This window comes from Argiope bruennichi, chromosome 1, assembly GCF_947563725.1.
Source record: "Argiope bruennichi chromosome 1, qqArgBrue1.1, whole genome shotgun sequence".
Taxonomy (NCBI): domain Eukaryota; kingdom Metazoa; phylum Arthropoda; class Arachnida; order Araneae; family Araneidae; genus Argiope; species Argiope bruennichi.
In genome coordinates this window covers 60,910,987-60,932,022 of record NC_079151.1, presented here as the reverse complement: position 1 = coordinate 60,932,022, position 21,036 = coordinate 60,910,987, and the positions used below count along the sequence as shown (strand labels likewise).

Sequence of the window (21,036 nt, the reverse complement as noted above, 5' to 3'; positions counted from 1 at the left end):
CAGATTTTCTAAAAAAAAATAAAAAAAAATGCATGATGGAAATGGAAAAAAAGATAATATCTACAAGAAGGCAAAATAATAATTGGTTTATTAAAAGTGGTAAATAATAAAGTAAAACTTGGGCGTACTGGGGGAAAACAAACTTCAAACAAAGGATGGAGAGTAAAAACAATACATGTTTTTATTCTCCATTAAAACAAAGCAAGGAGTTAGAAAAGAAAAAGCAAGGTGTTACTAAAGCAAATATCCGAACTCTAAAAGTAAATCTACTTTAACGTCTTAAAAATAAGTATACAAACAAATTGTGATTGTCTTCATAAACTTCTTTAATGTATAACGAATAAAAATTCTTATCGATTGTAATGAAATGTTTAGTATATAAAACTGAAGTTATTTCAATTCTCTCAAATTTTCTCTAAAATTAAAGGACTTTCAGCCTTGTTAACTACTTCTAAAATTTCTCTTAAAAATTCTGAAAAAAATTGCAAAAATTCTTTTTTATAATGTAAATCAAAATAACGAGGTACTTCGTCGAAAACTAGGAAAAAAATGTTACTCTCAGATCAAAAGATTCTCAGATTTTACTAAAGATAACAATATTGTATATTGTTTATAATGGTTATGTTAACTTTCCTAAAACATAATACTCCAGCATTCGCTATGTGAGCATAAAATATCTGGAAAAACTGTTGCATATATCTTAAGAAATAATTATATTAATTGGCAAAGATTTCAAAATAATTTTTTTATTGCAATGGAACCTCGTTTAATGAGTATAATTCGTTCTTAATCCTACTCGCAATGCGAAACACTCTTTAAACGAATCGGTTTTTTTTCATAGGAATCCATGTAAAACACGATAATGTGTTCCATTCCGAAATAATTTATATATGTATTTTACGCTGATGGTGAGATGGTGATCTTCAAATCTGGATGAGTATCAGATTTTAAAAATCTTTGCTATAATATTAAATTTTAATTGTGCTATTTGAAAATAATAATGAATTAAGTAAATTGAATATTCACGCTCATCGGATTAAAAAAGATTTTATTATCAACCGTTAAATAAATAACTTTTTAGATTAGTTTTTAAATATAATTGGTGCAAATTGAATTACATGAACGAACATTTTATTCAAAAAAACTCTGCAACATTGTCAGAATAAGAAACTCTATGAAATATATATAATAGAAATGGATTTGAGCCTAAATTGTAATAATGCAAAATGTTCAGTTTATTAACGTACTTTCATATATTGAATGAATCAATAACAAGAATAAAACAAAATAAAATAAACATTTCTTGATTTCATTTACTTGATTAATTAAATAAATGCAATAAAAAAGATAAATGACGATTATTTCTTGATTAATCAAAATTTAAATTCCCTTAAAATTATTTTTTTTTAATTTTGAATCGTGTAATCGTATTACGGAAAAGAAATAATTCTACTATAATTCTACATGGAAAATAAATTTGAAAAAATTAGATTTCTTTTTAATGTTTTATTTTTATTTTAATATTGTTAAGATCTTTTAGTTAAGTGTTTTGGGAAAAATTTGATTTGATAACTGTATTTTAAATTAATATTTTAAAAAGGCAGAAACGTAAATCATGCAGATATGAATTGCTGCAGTGGAGCAGATTCAGGATATTGAAAAAAATTATAGCATTCTATTCTCATTATTTCCTTCACTTATATAATTTGATACGCTAATTCATTTTCCACCTTCTTTAAGTGATTCATAAACTTCCTTCGTATAGTAAACATATAAACCATCCATAATGCCTCAATGCAATCATTCTCTTAGCTCCAAGACCCCGCGCAATAATGGACACGTAATTGAAGCGCACCCAACCCTGATCACACCCCGCTGTCTAGTCTGACATGGCGGGAAATTTTAAAAAGAAGCCCTATACATGCGCATGCTTCCGCACCACCTGTTCTGAAGTAAATACATACGTCTGGCACGAGCCTAAACAGCTGCCCGGGTCGCAGCTCGCCCGTTACATTTTAGGAAACACGAGTAAAAAGGTACTGAAATCACAGACTTTATAATGAAGAATCGAGTCGCAAGAATATTATCCAAGGAGCTGTTTCGATTTCATTCGTGGGAGATCATTACATACCCTGTTTTCCATTTATCATTTATCTTTAGTACCTGAGAGATCAAATTTCTCTTAGCAGGTGCTATATTTATTTATTTATTTTATTTCAATTCTTATTATTAGTTCACACTCTCCCTATATATATCTATATATCTTGTTCAAATTTTTAATCGTTAATAAAATACTTTTGATCCATCCACTCAAGTTCAAATACATTTTTTTAAACTTGTAGTGGATAACAATTGATCTCAATGCAGTTTTCTCAAATATTAATTCATTAATTATATTTAATTAATCTTTAATACTTTAAATAGAGTTTTAGCAGCTTGTAATGAAAATTGAAATCAGCAGTCAGTAGCTCAATCGGTAAAATGCAGGGATTTCAGTATTTTTTACGTGAAGGTGAAGAATGCGAGTTTAATTCTTGCGAAAATCAATAATTTTTTGATACTTAATAATTTTGTTGATAATTACTTAGTAAAAAGTAACTAAAATAAAACTTTTCTTTGTTTTCCTAAGTAGGAATTGAATTAAATATTTTTTTTATATTAATTGTTTTTTATGTAAAATCGTGCTTTTTTTTCGGAGAAAATATATAAATACGAATCACATACTGATCACATATGTGAATATTTTTGAATCTTACCTACATATAAACAGGTCATTTAAATAATAATAAAAAAAAATGGTGAATGCACTTAGTTTCACATGTTATTCGAATTGGTTAACACAATAATTGTAATGTTGTTATTCGATGTGAGTCGAACATATTCGTATTCGGATAATGTCATATAGCGCCATCTCACAAAATTTTGAGGTGCCATTAGGTTATCCTCCTATGGCAACAATGCAAGTAGCACAAAAATTTACGAGATGGCGCTATATGACATTATCAGCGTGAAAGCAGATGGAAAAAGGTTCTAACAGTTATAAAAAAAATGTTTCTTTTTTTTGTGTGTGTAAAATCGCATTTTTTTAAAAGAAAAGACATCTATATATATAAATTTAAAAAGCAAAACCTTATCTAAATGTTAAATTTGATCCAAATCGTATTTTCAATATTCTTACTTTTTTTTTTCTTATTTTCTCGCTTATATATTTTGCAAAGAAAAAATATTGTAAAAAGTATGATGAATCTCGTTATCCGAGAATTCCCTGAGAGCGAATTCACATTTTCGGAATTATGTCTACCTGTAAGTGTACACACAATAACAGTATAATGAAACGAGCGAGACAAATCATATATGTATGCGGTCTTCATTCCAAAATTGTGGAAAAGAATCAAATCTCAGACAAAATCTATTAACGACAAGCCTGTTTTCCTATTCTTGTGTATGGGAACATGATAACTTAAGAAAGGCAAAAGCTAGTTGGATGAAATCTGGCATGTGGCTTTATCATCGAAATCTTAAGTTTGTGTCAGGTTTTCTTTAAATCCGCAAAAGAGTTGATTATATGTCCTTTTGTTTATTCATGAGTATGTGAACACGTTTATATAAAATGAATAAAAGATAATTTCCACGTGTTCTTAACAACAAATTTGTAGATTTTTATAAATTTTGCACTTATTCGGTTGCAGGGAAATAGTGCAACATATAGTACAATAATAGTGCAACCCGATTAAAAAAATAAATAAATAAAATCTTTTACTATTCTACGAAACTAACGCAAAAGATTCCTTATTATGAAATTCGAGGGTATTTACTCTCACTGAATTTAGACAGCATAGATGCGTAGTTCGAAATAAGAACTTTTAAATAATTAATCAGATACATGCCGCTTTTTATCCAATTAATATAATTTGATTGCTGATGTTAATTTCACAAATGTAAATATTTGTACATATCAGATTTTAATACATTTTTGTTTAAAGAAAAAAATATTAATCGCTTTCACAATTCAAAGAACACATCACTGGCAGCGTAATCAATTTTGTTTTGAAAATTGTCTGTATTATTCCTGATATATTTAGTTGCATTGGTCATGGTAGCTTAAATAGGTGTATGCGTGAATTTTAACCCTTTAAAGAGCCATTTTTTTCTAGTCATATTATGTTAAAATATTTTTAGGCTTGAAATTAGAATAAGAAAAGGGATTCATTTAGCTTATTAGATAAATTTAATTTGATTAATTAATTAACTTGGTTAATTAATAATTAAATAACAAATCAAGACACATCATTTTGTCTGGAATAAAGAACTGAAGCATCTAAGTTTCTGACTTACTAAAAAAATGTGTCAGAACTTATGCCAACCTACATAATTTCATACAAAGATTGATAAATTTGGTGGGAAGCATATTTCCCACGGCCCTAGAAAGGGTTAAATTGTTGACTAAATGAAGAAACTATTAATTTCATTATAAGTATACAAAACTGTTAAATTCGCGAAGATGAGTGTTAATTAAAAGGCCGTCTTTTGAACAATAGAGTTCATTTAATGATTTTTCCATATATATCATGAATTACTTAGTAGATTTTTATTCTTTTGAAGAAGTCAACTGTATCATTCGACTAAGCAAATAAATCAAAAACCAGTCATTTAAAAAATGTTTTAGTTAGGAACTCTATGTAGGAATTATTGTGATTTCAATAAAAAAGGAAATGTATAAATCCATTATTTTGCTGTGGATCTTGTTTGCAATCTTTTTACGGATGAATAAATAACCTCGCAGGCTTACAAATTCTAGAAACTAATACATCATTTTATGTTTTTTCTGTGTGTTTTTGTGTGTGAAAAAATAATTGTATAGGAAAAGAATCTGTTCGTCTCAGGGTCTCAATAAAAACAGCTATTATTCTTTGTTAAAGGGTGGTGCGCTAATAAGATAAGCAGTTGTTACGCCTCTTAATTCTGCGAATAATCTCAGTTTCAACCCTATTGCTTTTTGTAAACATCTTTCTTCTTTTTTCTCCCCTCTATTTCGTCGAAATAAGAGCCCTCTTACGCAAAATTCGTAATTTCCGAATCCGAAAATAAACAATAAGCAATTATTATAATTTTTTCATTTAAACTGCAGAAATAAAAATACAACTTCATACATCCTTATGTTCGTATTTGTACTTTATGTTTGTAAAATAACTAAGCCAATGCGTTTTAAAGTTTCCAACTTCGGCAACTTAAAAATTTCGAATGTTCTCCAAAAATCACAGATTATTTGGTCTGATATATGAAACGCTTGCGAAATCATATTAACATATAAAAAATACGCTGAGTATATCAAAACAGTCAAATCTCGTTTCACGAGACCCTCTCATAACAAATGATTCGCATAAAATGCACAACAAAATGTAAAAAAGCAACTCGTTTTACGAGCGATTTTTCGCAGAATGGGTGGAGGAGAACCGTGACATCATTTGTTAGATTCATCTGTTTCCGTCTGTGTAGAGCATTTATTTGAAGAGAATCTTTATATCTACATGGAAAGAAATTTTGATTGGATAATGTTGTCGAATGGGACTCGTTAGGTTAGAGCAAGAGCCTGAATTTACGAGATTGTGTCTTTGGAATTAGAGGTGGATAGCAATGACATAGATGAGATGGAGGAAGAACATAATCAGAATTACCGAAGAACTTACAGAGCTACATTCTGTATCTCTGGAGCAAAGGGATGCAGAGGATATTCGATTGGGAAAGGAGAAAATAATAGTATCAAGATAATAAGAATCTTATAGTGAAATAAGGGAGATTGAACGCATGAGAAATTATTCCATCATATGTTGGGAAGCATCACTTAAATAAGGCAGTAGCTATGCACGTTATATATTCAATATCTGGTAAACCAAGGTTTGCTCAGCTTTTTTTTTTTTTTTTTTTTTTGTAAAATTGTGTTTTTTTGGAGAAAATATTTAGATATACATACTGATATGAAATGGTCAATTAAATAAAAAAAAATCATGAATGCGCTTAATTTAACACGTTATTCGAAACGATCTGCTATATTACAGTATTCATTTTACTGTTTATCTGTAATTACTCATATTTTTATACTTACACTCAGTGTTACCATGGTGAAATTGAATCCGAGATCGTGCTATATGACATTGTCAGAACGAGAGCATATAGAAAAAAGGCACTAATAATTAATTATTAAAAAAATAGTTTTTTGGCTAAAATCGTGTTTTTTTAGGAAAGATACCTCTATAGATAACTTAAAAAGCAAAAATATTAAATATAAATTCATAAGTAAAAAATAAGTCAAAAAGCGCGGCTCGAATCGAGGACCCTCAACACACGCGTCATTCATTCTGTTCTGACCTCTGTACTTTACAACCCACACTTCGAAGCGGAAGTTGAATATACTTATTCTAACAGTTAGTTATTAAAAGAAATGGTTTTTTTATGTGTGTAAATTTGCATTTTTTCAGGAAAAATACTTATATACATAACTAAACTTTCAAAAAAAAAAAAAAAAAACTTATCGAAATATAAAATTAGGTCCAAATTATTAGAGCTGTTTCCGAGACACACGAAATAAATAAATTTTATGTATATACAAAAATGGCTCCTTTAAAGTTATAAAGTTTAAAGATAGAGTAATAACAGTACAATTAATTTAACGATAGTATGATTCATTGAACGATATTACTACGTAATTTTAAAAATAGCCAAAAATAAATATCTACTGACAATTTTCTTGTAAAAAAAAAAGCAGGCATTATAAATAGAAAATTACATTTTTATAAATTTGTTTGAGCATTTTTTTTCTGGAATGGAATGCATTTTTCTTATTTTACATGGATTTCCATGGGAGTGTTTTATATTACGAGTAAGATTCAAGAACACATTATGCTGTCTACGCGAGGTTCTGCTGTAGTTCTAAACTGTAGAGTTTCAGACAAATAAAAAACTGGTAAATTCTTTTCTGCAGATATCTTTATACTATTAGATACACACTTTTAACCACCCTATCAGAAAGCTGGATTGCTAATCTGTCAATTAATTTAACCCTTTGACTACTAACGGGGCATATATAAACCACTCGCATTTTAAATCCTTAATATATATTTAATCCAATGAAAATTCATTTTCAAAGGGTTAAAATAAAGAAAATTATTCAAAACTAAATGCTTATATAGATTAGCAATGCATGTAGTCCTCGTTTGTAAAAATAAAAATTTCTGAGCAAATACGGAAATACTCTTTTGATCTCCATCATCAAAATTTACTTTTATTATTACAGGTTCCACCATCATACGCCTCCCCATTTCGTTCCGGTAACATTATCTGAAAACGTTTGTTTTTGTCAACAGAAATTGAATGCCCTATCGCTTTCATTCCAGCCGCTTACTACTTGCACAGCTGTTTAAAACAGATCGGTGATGAATACGGTTTCAATGCGAGGTGAACAAACTTTTAATGCAGCATAACTGATGAAGAGAAAAATCGATCCAGACAGCTTCGTGAACTTTTGATGGCTATTATGTTACAAAGAATGCATATTTAATAAGGCTATTTTTTTTTTGTTGGTATTGCATGCACTTTTATCGAAATCCGTTCATAAATATAAGCTCTGGATTGTAAATGATTAAAAAAATTTGTTCAGGGTTTTATTGTTTGATTTCAAACTCTATAGGCGTTAAAGAATAAAAATTTAACCAGTGGGAGTAGTCACCCGAAAACTTTCTCGCTTATTCTCTAATAAAGATATATTATCCCAAAGTACGTCTTGCATGGCACTGCATATAATAGTTCCGAAAATATTTACTTTTGGCTTGAATTTCACACATTTTACTAAATCTATCGGCTATCTATCTGAATCTATCTTTGGCTAGTTTTTTGGCGATTAACCTTTGGCATGCGGTTAATAATGTCCTGAAAAAGAATTTGTGTTTTAAACGAACTTTTCCCAACCGACTGAAACTACTCTTGTAATCACAAAATTCCATACCAAATTTGATTTACTTAAACCATTGTGTTTTGAGTGATCGCGTTTACAGTACATACCAACAGGATCAATCCCTTTTTGGATTTGGCTCAAAATGTGATACCTATCTTCACTATAGATGTTAAATTAGTGAGCCTAATGTTATCTATCTAGCTCTCTTCATTTTGCAGTAATCGTATTAACTCATATTTGAACAGCTCGACAGACAGGTTTCCTCTCAACGAATTTTTCTTGATAGAAATCTACAAATTTGATTTAAAGTTCGTGTACCAAATTTTATACATCCAGCTTAAAATGTTTTTGTACTATCATTCTCACAGACAGACAGGCGAACATTTTCCATAGATGTGTTTTTCGAACTCAGAGAGGTCTAAAACGTAGAATTTGTCGAAATCCCGTGTTCGAATTTTTCGACAATAACAATACTTCCTCATGCTACGTATGCTCATGCTACGTAAAGTAAAAAGGAGGTAATAATGAAACATTAGGAAGAATGAATTATTTTATATCCTTACTGGATATTTTAAATCTTTTGAAGTTCGAAAATAATTTATTAACAGTTTCCTGAGTAATTTATAGTTATTGGTACAAATAATAAATGCAAAGCTTAACATACAGTATCGAATAGTATCTTACTAAGTCATTTTATCGAAATAAAAAATAATAGGACATATTAATGAATAGATTATCAGATGCAGCAATTTTTTTTTTTTTTTTTTTTTTTTTTTTGCAGGAAACGTAGCGAAGCGGAATATTAAAGGTAAGATCGGTGATTGCGCATCATCCGTGAAAAGAAACACCCAGACAAAACATGGTGTTGTAATTGAAGTAGACAAACATTATGTTAAGATCGTAAAATATTTTCTTTCCAAAGCATCATTTATCCTTATTACAACAATTTTTTTTTCTGATGATTAGTTAAATTAAACCCTCAGAAGTAGATTCGAAGATTGTTCTAATTTAAAGTCTGAAATGTTTCAGACCTCTTATTACATCAAGTACAAATATTTTTAATTGTTCGATAACTATTTCCACTTAACTTAAGACATAAACAAATTAAAAATAAGTAAAATAATTTTCGGTTGTTTCTAACTTACGTGAATTTGAATAAAATATTTTTTCATTAATTTAATCAAAGAAATACAAAAATTAATTCAAAAAAGGTTTTTCGAATTTAAAACATGGAGATTATAAATAAGTTCTTTTAACCGCTAGATCATTAGTGTTGCTACTTGCACTTGTGAGATCTTGATTTCCACGGCGATCGCTATGAAAGCGACGCCAAGAATAACGCCAAGCCAAATGAAAGTGTGTATGGTTGCTCTTAGTTTGGCCGGTTTTTTTACATGATTTGGAAGTTTATCGCGGTCGCCGTGGAAATCAAGTTATACCGATTAAAGTGTCTGATATATAAGGAAAAAACAAACAAATCAAAATCGTTCTATAACAATTAATACAAAAAGGAAAAAATGAAATCTACTATCGCAAATTTCAAGTTATCATGGAAGAACACTATTATTTTTTAAATTATTATTTGTCTTAATTAATTTAAGTCATTAACCAGTTTAAACCGGTTTGATACAATCACGAGACTTCTCTATCGGTCTCTATCCTCTCTCTCTCTATATATATATATATTAAATTATCTAAAAATTATATATATATATATATATATATATATATATATATATATATATATATATATATATATATATATATATATATATATATATATATAATTTTTTTAAACTTTCGTTTCAATTTTTCTAGCTGGCAAACAAACTTTCGGAGATCTATCGATTTTGAAATGAAGAAAAAAACCACTGTTTTTCTAAGTATCAACGCATGTGTAATCTGATAGTCTCATGATTGTTTCAGACCGGTTTAAACTTAAATTAATTAAGACAATTCGTCAAACCGGTTAATGACTTAAATTAATTAAGACAATTCGTAAGAATTCAGAGAATGTGTAATTTGGAAATCAAGTTGCAACTTTAGTTGGCGATAAATCGCCAAATGTGACAACCTTCTGCATTATTTTCTAATAACCTTATTTTAATTAGTTGAAACTATCTCTGAACCAACAATCTTTATCGATTAAACAAACTATATTTTAACTTGTTTGGTTTATTTTTAAAAAATGCTGCGCGAGTTAGACAATAACACTGTGATTTCCAAGGGAAATACTACAACAGCAGACGATAGATAATTCAAAAGCTATACAGTGAAAGAAGACTCCAAAATAAAACTACATTAGCAAACGATAGATATTTCAAAAGCTGTACTGTGAAAGCCGACTCTAAAACAAAAAAGGGATAAATCACCAATTTGTTGCCACACATGATAATAATAATATCTCCAATTAAATCATTTGTCTGGTGCTTATCACTTTCACATCGTTATCTCATGACATTTAAATCAAAAACGTTTTGGATAACTAGAATCATTTAACATTTTTATTTAACCACAATATTTGAACTCTCACTTTTCTATACAACAAGACGCCATTTAGATCACTTCTGAGAAGACAATTTCGTATTCCTACTATTTTTTTTTTTTTTTTTGCAATTAACAATAACCAAAAATTTTATCTTATATTATTACTAGCCGCCTTTGGCGACCAGCCGGTTCGCCAATCTTAATGTTCGTTAAAATTTTAATAATTAAATATTTCATGCAATTCCAACTTTAATAGATTCTTCAGCAAAATATTTAAAAACTTCAAATTTTGATAGTCATATAATTCACTCATAATATTATAAAGGCCTTCAGTCATAACGTGATATGTATCTCTCTAATTTTCTGTTACCCCTCGTAGAATTTATGCTTTAAATTAAAGTGTAAAAGATTAATCTGCAATTAATATAATAATATTTTTTTACTGAAACAAAGCATTTTTTTAATAATATGATTACTGATAATAGAGTCACTGAGCGTTTAAACTTTATGGGCACTAAAGAATATCTTTCTTAATTTATGTAATATTTCAAGAATTTGCAACAAAATTTTCTCAGATTCATCATGAGCAGATCGATTCATTAACAATGTTTCATTTTAAATGCATCAAACACTAAGAAAATAAAATGAATCGTTTAAAATAATCGGTCGAAAACAGGTTTAAAAAAACTACTTAAAAAACGATGTACTTAAAACTGTAAGCATATATAAAAAAATATATAACTAACATAAATACAATTTATTACAAAAGCATGCAACTAACCTAAAAATAATTTAAATCATTGAAAACAGGTTAAAAAAAACTACTTAAAAAACGATGTACTTAAAACTATAAGTATATACAAAAAATATATAACTAACATAAATACAATTTACTTACAAAAACATACAACTATCCTAAAAGTAATTTAAATCGTCCGTTAATAATGGTTGCCATGTCAACAATCAGAACACAGTGCGCATGCGTGAATTTTCTTCGCCTTTTACGGTAACGCAAATGCGTGAATTTTTCTACGCCAGTTGGGGTAACGCTATGCAAATTATACATTTTTAATTTCCTTTATTCTGTGTTATTTTAATTCAAAAGTACTTCAGAATGAATCTGAAACATGGATTAATTAACAATGTTTAATTTTAAATGCATAAAACATTAAGAAAATAAACAGAATCGTTTGAAATAATCCGCAGTAAAATGTTAACCCTAGCCTTATTACTGTTGGGAGAAAAAAAAACTAAATCCTTACTCATTTGGCGGTGGGAAAAATGAAAGATTTTTTTGGCGAAAAAGTTGGCGGTGGGGAAAATGGAAGATTTTTTTGGCGGGAAAGTTAATTTTTAATTAATAATTAAAATTCTAATTAAAATTTCAAAAAAAGGGACCCCAGGTGCACATTCCCGACCTCTAAGGTATACATGTACCAAATTTGGTAGCTTTATGTCAAATGACCTGGCATGTAGAGCGCCAACACACACACACACATTGAGCTTTATTATAAGTATATAGATTACCTCATATAATCAAATTTGGTTTGTTAAAATGAATTTATTAAAATTTAATGAATTAAAAAATACGTTTGCAAGACAATAATTATAAGATGCTATTTTTTTAATTCCTCTTTGATTAATTTTATTTTTTCCTTTATAGAGAAAAAGATCGACAAATTCTGCAATATCAAGATAACAGGCACCAGCGGATACATATCTTCTCCTGGATATCCCCGCTTTTATCCAAAAGTCTCCAATTGCACTTGGAACTTAGAATCGTCCATCAAACAGGAAATGAAGATTACAGTGTTGGATATGGATCTGAGACCAGGAATCCAGACCAGAGGCAAAGAAATATGTCCGGATTCTCTAGTGATTCTGGAGAACAATCATAAAGTGCTCTACACTTGTGGGCAAGCGGATGACAAGACGAGAATACCTGTTCTAACAACAGGTGGCCATGTCCAGATTACATTTAAGAGCAACGAATTTTTGCCATCGAGGGGATTTCTCTTATATTATAAATGTAAGGATTTCTTCAAAATATTTATTATAGTTTCTAATGATAATGAAATTAAATTAGCATACGTGTGATGATACTTCACAGGATATATCGTTAAACGTGGATTTAGGACGAATGTACTGGAGAATGGCAAAATGCATTTCAGAGTGATTTTATAAATTAAAATTAGAATTTAAATTATTTTAAAGTTAAGTAGAATGTTTATTATTAACTTCGAAAAATAAAATTTATTGTTAACTTTTCGAAAAAAAAATTGAAAAAAACAACAACATTACAATATATTATATTTAAACAGCTATCTTTTCACTGATATTATTTGAGTATTCGGACGTGTATTTCTAGTGAGCGAGCTGGTTGCAAAGATAGCTAGTTATAAAGAAGTAAACAATTTCATCATAATAAAAATAAATTCATTTGGATATGTCCAAAGTTAAAAATGATTTAAAATAGTGTTGATTCTTTAAAAATTAATATCAACGATATTAATTTTTTAAATAAATTAATTTTTACTTATTTGAATGGAATATTTTAGATACGTTTAAATATATTTTTTTCATAACGACAAAATCTGAATACTCACAAGTAACATATTCAGTGAGTCTCAAATAGTAATTATATGAACACTTAATTTCATTTCTCTCCAAATTAATATCAACGATATTAATTATTTTAAATCAATAAATTTATTTAATAATAAATAAATAAATTTTTACTTATTTGAATGGAATATTTAAAATTGTTTAAATGTTTCATTTTTGCTTAAAAATCTGAATACTCAAAAGTAACATTTTCAGTCTCAAATAGTAATTATATAAACATTTATTCTTATTTCTCTCCAAATTAATAGCAACAGTATTAACTTTTTTAAATAACTAATATTTTTTTTTCTTATTTGGATGGAATATTTTGATATGTTTAAATATTTTATTAAACATGTTTAAATCACTCCTAATCAAAATCGCTAGAGCAAAGAACACGGGCAGATATTTTATTGATATATTGCTTGTGAATAATTTTTTCTTATAGCTAAAACTTTTGGGGAATATTTAAAGATCAACTTGTATTATAAGCAGTATATTTACTTTAGAAAGTTAATCTATGCCATTTTCTTCCCAACTTCTTGAAACGATCTAAAGTTGTCTAAATTTATTTATCTCAAAATAAATCTACATTCACTATTTTGGTGAATTTAGTACAAAAGTCGTTACTTAAATTCAAATCGTACGGTGTCAAATACACTTACAGTTTTAATCAAAAGCAGCACTCCTAATTAGTTTTCCGCTTCATTCATTGCCTTATTACTTTTCAGTTAATGGATGCCAAAAACTGCCACCACCGCGATTAGGCTATCTCGTATACAGTAACAACCGTTCCGCTATGTACATGTGCTGCAAAGGACACGTCTTCAACGATACGCTGTCCAATTCTTTGCTCTTGCAGTGTGTGGACGGTACCTATTGGAACGGCACAGTCACTCAATGTTTAAGTAAGTCACTGAGATAAAAAATAATCTTCTTGTTAAAAAGAAACTAATACAGTAGACTAGCTGTAAAAGAATTTTTTAAAGCAGCTATTTCAAAAAAGTTAAATACCTATGAACATAGTACAATGGTAATAATAAAATGCCGACGTAGCCGTAATCTTAAATTATGAATTTTGAGAATAATTCATTTTTTAAATCATTAATTCGATTACATAATACCTCTGTAATTTTCTTAATAAATGTTACATACCAAATTCTTGTAAATTTCTAGAGATACTTTGATTCTCTAAAGACCAAGCAACGAACTCGCCGAGCAAAAACTGAAAGCAGACACATTTTATGATCAGAAACATTTCTTCCTAAAAGTAATCTATAAAATACCGAATACTTCTTCTATCTTATTCGAAACTAATATCTGGAATGCTTTAATTTTAAAAAATTCTATTAAGGAATGTCTGAACCTTTTTCAAAAAAATTCAAGATGTTTCACAAAATGATGTACAAATTCAAAAGCTAGAATTATTTTTATGTGTATCACTTCCTAAATGATACATATCTGGTGAATTCATTTTATATGGAGCATAATATAATTCTTTCAACAGTTTGTTTTCTTCGACAAGCATAGCAGTACAAAAAAAAAAAAAAAAATCTAAAAAGTATTTTATAACTTTAATTTGAACCTAATAATGCAATCAAGAACCAAACACCATTTTATAGATTTGAAATTCACAATTATTAATTGCACCCAAGTGTATGTAGTTGATTACGCAAAATCGAGCTATTCTAAAGTGTTGCACAATACAAGTTATAACGCAATAATTCATTGCGCGAAAATGCAGCATTAGCGTCCAAGTTTCTTGATTATTGCGAGAATAGTTGTATTACCAAATTCGTTTTTTTGATGTTGTTCTCCGTATCATTGTTCATTTTTAAAGGAAAGAAAATGCATGCAAACCGACAAACAAATATTCCTTGTCAGGGTTGCTTTTATATCTAAAGGAGTCTTTTAATTCTTGCCTAAGATTACACATTTACCTTAAAAAATTATTGCGATTTTTTTAACAAATGATGATAAAAAAATCAAACCTATAATAAAATTAAATCCATTCTTTGGAAAAAAGTCGTTAAACAAGTTGTACCCTTTAAATAAAATTTCAAAACTTGTATAATTAAATTACCTTGAATGTGTCCTCTAAGAATATCAGATAAGATTTCTCGCATCTCCTCATTATATCGTGTTTCAAAATTTCAATGATAATAAAGAACAATAATTAATTTAATTAAATATTGATCAGAGTTTTTAGAAAATGTAATGCATCTCGAGCAGAAATGTTAGCGATGAAAAAAAAAAAATTACTTTCTTTTTCCTTTATAAAAAGATACAATTAACTTACCACAGTTTGGTAATAGGCAAAATTTAAAAGAATGAAATATATATCATGTACTTAGTACTAGATATCCGTTTCTGTAACAACGCAATCTTTATGTTAGTGTCTCAAACTCAAATGTTAAAAAAAAGCAAACTATCTCCTATGTGAAATAAAATCATCTAATTAAAGAGCTTATGAAAATATATTATTATTTATTCGAGGGAAAAACTAAAATATGAGAAGAAATAAATTCCAATTATGAAGTTTCCTTTTACATTATTAAGAAAAGTTTCGTTGAACTTTAAATCGTCTCTGATTTTTTTGAATGGAGATCGTCATACATGAGTGCATATTTTAGAATATCCTTCTCTAAACATCATCAAATAAATGGAATCTTTTTATTTTTAAATTGTTGTTCTTTTTAATTATCCGTTTCTGTATGCGTACTATGTATTATTATATGACTATCGGTTTTCACTAAGCATCGTGCATTTCCTTTGCAGCTGTAAAGGAAGCTCTTCGCTACAGAAATAATAACACAGATGACTTGGATGGAATACACGAGGCAGATGTTGTAGAAGTATATCTTAGAAAATATAAATACATAGAAGGTAATAAATTGTTTTAATTCTCACATGTTTTTACAAAATAAATATATATAATTCATCAATGATTTTCTTAGTTGTTTTTAAATATTTTGATTCTACGTATGATTCTGCTTGTCGATATTTGAATGAAATGTTTAAATTTATTGAATCTAAAAGCATCAAAATGTTTCGTTGCAATATATTCCTCATCTAACTAATGAATAGCAATGTATTGATATTCATTCATTGTTCACAGACTTTTAGATTTAGCAGTTAATTTCTTTTGAATGAAAAAATAAGAAAAAATTTCTTGTTTATAAATTGGTAACATTATTTATAAGTATGCAATCCATTATAGAAATATAAATACAAACAAATGAACATCGTATTTCCAGAAATAATTTAATTTGCAATAATAAAAGAGAATTTGTTTTAGTAACTATTTTATTAAATAGAATATTCATACTAAACATTACAAAATTCATCATTTACTTTATTTATTAATTTATTTACTCGTAAAAATTAAAAATAAAAGTGTTCCAAAATTATTGGCGTTGCAAAATTATATGAATAAAAACTCTATAATTCTAAATTTCGTCTAGTATTCTTTATGTTTCGAATGCCTTCATGCATTTTTTATTATTGCACTGGATTCATAACGGTACTATGCATTTGGTGAGATATCAAACATAATTTTGCTTTCACTATAGATTTAATTCGTTGGATTAACTCGGGAAGTTTTGGATGCTTACCCTGTATTTTTACTTTATCGCATACGTAGTATAAGAGAAAGTATAGCAATCGTCAATAAATTCAATCTCGAGATTTTGGCGAATCTCCACGTTTCAGATATCCCTGAGTTCGGAAAACATATTTTTTGAAAATACCCATCTGTTTGTGACAAAGATAACTCAAAACAGATGTGAGCTAGACGGTTGAAATTTGGTGCACAGTCTTTAGACCAAATTTGCAGATTTCTCTCGAATTTTGAGTAAAATCTGTTCAGAATCCATAAGTTCGAATATAAGTTAACACGATAATTGCAAAACGAAGAGAGCTAGATAGATAAGATACGGTACACAGATTTAACATCCATAGTGTAGACACTTATCAGGTTTTGAGGCAAATCCAACTACGGGTTGACTGTCTGTCGGTCTGTACTTTCTGAAATAAGTAAACGCGATCATTCGAAAAACGCAATGACTTAAATATATCCATTATTGGTATGAGAATTTATGATACAAGTGCAGTTTTATGTCAAATTTTTGTTTCGATTGGTTGAGAAAAACATAACAGAAACACAAATTCGATTATTGAATATTATTAACCGCAGACCGGGGATGAATCGCGAAAAATCTCTCCAAGGATCAATTGAATAAAAATTCTAAATTCACGCCAAAGGTGAATATTTCGTAACTATTGTAAACCAGTGTTCTGTAAGGCGTTTTTTTTGGTATGGCAAATGTATTAGAGAGTATGCGAGAAAGTTTGGGGGAGACTACTTCGGCTGGTTGAATTACGATTCAGAAAGTAAAATGTTACCAGATACGTACTTTCAGATTACATTAATGAAAAGACATTTGACACTCAACCAGATTTAACACTCAGCAGAATGCTAATCTTAAGGGAACTCGAATGGAAGCTTTCTCCAATCGTGAAACTGCGGTAGTCATTCTTTTCGCTATAGAGTTGAGTTAAATAATATCAGCTTTATAATAGATACTAAGTAACAATGAATTACTGACAATACAATGATAAAGACTATTTTTCTGTTTTGAACATATTTTGATATTATACAGGGTATTCAAAAAATCACTATGGACAAATAATAGTTGCTATAGAAATTATGATCTCATTGCACTCTTGGTAAGAGAAAATATTACTCGGCAACTTTGATCATTTATTTTTGACAGACGTATGGAATTCTTGATGGCAGGACTTTATATTTTGCTTAAATGGCAAAGTAAAATCTCCGTAACGTGCATTTCTGGAGCTACCAGATCATTAAAATTACTAATTACAAATTTAATATTATATTGTTTTACAATTCTAAAAAAATTGTGATGCTTTATAAAAAAAAAAAAAAAAAAAAAAAAAAAAAAAAAACGTCTGATCCTGTCATTACATATTATTTAGACTTTATTAAGAAATTTGGCTTTATTATTTTTATGACTTTGTTTTAAATTATTTTTCTATTTCATTTGTCCTTTATTTATACACAATGTGTTAAAACCAACATTTTAGAATGCGATTTGTAACTAAGCATTCTGTTATTTCAATTTGTCAAACTTTGGTACTTAAACCTACTTACATAAAGATTTGATTAAAAATCGTTTGAAAGTTTGGGAAGGAAATGGGACCCTAGGATTTGCATTGCCCCCAAACCACCAGAAGGCTTAATCCAGTCCTGATTCTATGTATATCAAATAATGTTAAATTGCTTTATCTAATGACTATCAATAGTAACTTTCTCTTTTGAATCTATATATTATTCCTTATAGTTTTAAATCTTTTTATTTTTCAGAAATCCTCATCCCAGCCGCATGCGTAGTGGGCTTAGTATTTGGAAATGTAGCAATAATTTTATTAATACAGAAAATCAGAAAGTAAGTATCAAATTAATATACAGGATGCCCAATCTAATCGTGGGCCAATAGCTAATTCTAAGCAGTATTTTTAACAGGAAAAAATGTTTTCTATGATGCAATGAATATTGTGTTTAAATTAAATTATAAAAGCTAAATTTTTATAAAGTCATTCTGTCCTATTCATCTTATTAGTAAAATATTCTTGAAACGCAAGCATTTTAAATAAAAAAAACTTTCCATTTTTGCAACTGATATTGACCGAGTAGTTTTGGATATTATTTTAAGCCATGCCTACGACCACCTCTGGCGAGATCCGTGAATTAACACGCGACTTTCCCTCGAGATGTCCAAATATAGTTAACTCCAAAGTTTCACAACTCGGAAATCTTTAAGCATCAGAAACATCCTAACGGACTATTTCTTTTCTCTCTCTATTTTTTTCTTTTTTGTCCATGTAAATTGTTTTAGTTTTGTATATAATGACAATGTTTCAAAAATATTATACTAATATTAATAGGACCAAAAGACTATATAAAAATTAAATTTCATTTTTTTAACAATACATTTATTGGCTCAAACAACATAACAATATTTGAGGCATTTAGAATAATTTTCTATGTGAAAGTATATGCCTTATGCTAAATGTTTAGAAACTAGCACTTGAGTCACAATTAAAGTGGTCGCCCTATATGCTTTTTTATTTTTATTATCCTCCGAGTTTGTTTGTCCTTATTTAATTGATTACAGAGTCAATAATTTAATTTTTTAGACTTTAAAGTAAGTATTAAATTTCTACTTATTTATTGATTTTCTTTCATTCAGATATCATTAAGAAAAGGAAAATAATTAAATGCCAATTATAAAATCTAGTTAGAAGTACATAATATCCAAATAACAATAATTAAAAAATAAAGTTACAATGTGATTTTTTTTTTGCCATCTTTAGAAAGATTTATTCATGGCATTTGTTTTTTCATTTATGACACCATTAAAAATTATCATTCTGCTACACATTTATGCCATTATTGAATGAAATCAAATTCTAAAAATTACGACAGGGATTTTATTATTCCATGCTATTTTGCAACTTCAACTGCTAAATGTACGAATAGTTTCCCCCAGACAGATGTAAAAATGTTTCTATTGCTTTAAATTCCTAACATAATGAATTATATAAGTCACTTACAAGTAACAGAACTTTTAGCAGTAAATTTACAAACAAATGAATGCTAAGTGAATTGTGAATCGTTTTATAAATATCTTTTATCATTCATTTGATAGCAAAATTATTCTGAGCAAACAAATCAGACTGCGTTTCGAGGGGAATATTCTTTCTTTGTATACAGAACTATTATTGTAGCTTCCCTACAATAACAGTAATGGGAGGGGGAGGAACGTAAAATCGCAGGATAAGAGTTAAATCAACTCCACTTGTCTTTTTTAAAACTAACATGAGAATATTGAATAAACCCTGAATGAACACAATAAAATCCGTACATTACATTAGTAGAAGAACGCAGTATTGATTAGATACTGTAGCAGATTCTAGGGAACTGCATCTTAAAGAAAAAGTCACAAAATATTCAATGCTGTGTTTCAGTTGGAATAGGAATTGGTCGCAATGAGAATCACATGATCGCATTTCTAACAAGACACAGTCTAACCAATAAACTGCAGCTTGCTGCACTAGATTAGTAACATTAACAGTCATTTGATATGGATGGGGTTCAAAAGGCTTCATAAATTATAGAGCTTTTTCTTGCAAATATTTCTTTCTTATATATAAATATGGCAAATGTTTTAAAACATATCAAAGTCCTTTCTTTTAATGCTGCAAATTCTTGTAACTATATTTAACATTCTTGTGTATTTTCAGGAAAAGAAAAGCAAGTTCTTCTCACCATAATGGCAGATCAACATCAGTACCACCTTCTGTAAGTAGTACGCAAGTGCCTCAAACTCTACATGTACCAACAACTATTCCAACAGAACCTACCGTCCCAAATGTCCAAAAACACACAATAGTAACACCAACAGCACCAAAGCCACCTATGCCTCCACCACTGCCAGTGGTCAGACAGGCTCCAAGGGTGCTGATGACAGATTTATAATCATCTTCAGAACTGATATTTCATTGAATCTCAAGACTGAAAATGTAAAGAAATTGCATTTCTTTTTAATATAGTTCCGAATCTTTTTGGAACAGCAAACTGGCTAGTCTCATACTTTCAGAGGCAGGATTGTAGATTTGAAGCATTCAGCAAATTATTTCATAAATATGTACAGAAATTTCTCCCACAAATGCTGTAACATAAATGCTTTTTCTGTATCTTGAAACCAATACTTTAAATTAGAAGTTGAAATTTGTAAAATGCCAGTTTTAATGATACAACGCAAGATTTTTTTATGATTAAAATAACAGTATTGTTCTAATTGCAGTATAGAAATTAAAAATTCCTGCAAACTTCCAAAACTCAAAAAGATTATACATAAAAGTTATTTGCGTTTATTAATTCAACTTTTTAGAGAAAAATACTTATGCTAGAG

At 28.6% G+C, this 21,036-nt stretch overlaps 1 protein-coding gene across 2 annotated transcripts in view; it reads left to right on the top strand.

Annotated features, from left to right (window-relative positions):
- LOC129978301 (mannan-binding lectin serine protease 1-like) overlaps window positions 1–20,699 on the top strand; it is a 93,741-nt gene extending 73,042 nt beyond the window's left edge. For both annotated transcript variants that reach the window (XM_056090623.1, XM_056090624.1), the window contains exons 4-8: window positions 12,099–12,464; window positions 13,771–13,947; window positions 15,818–15,925; window positions 18,426–18,507; window positions 20,366–20,699. In XM_056090623.1, the coding sequence (XP_055946598.1) occupies window positions 12,099–12,464; window positions 13,771–13,947; window positions 15,818–15,925; window positions 18,426–18,507; window positions 20,366–20,600 (968 nt within the window). In that variant the 3' untranslated portion in view covers window positions 20,601–20,699. The remainder of the gene's footprint in view (window positions 1–12,098; window positions 12,465–13,770; window positions 13,948–15,817; window positions 15,926–18,425; window positions 18,508–20,365) is intronic.
- Window positions 20,700–21,036: the final 337 nt, after the last annotated feature.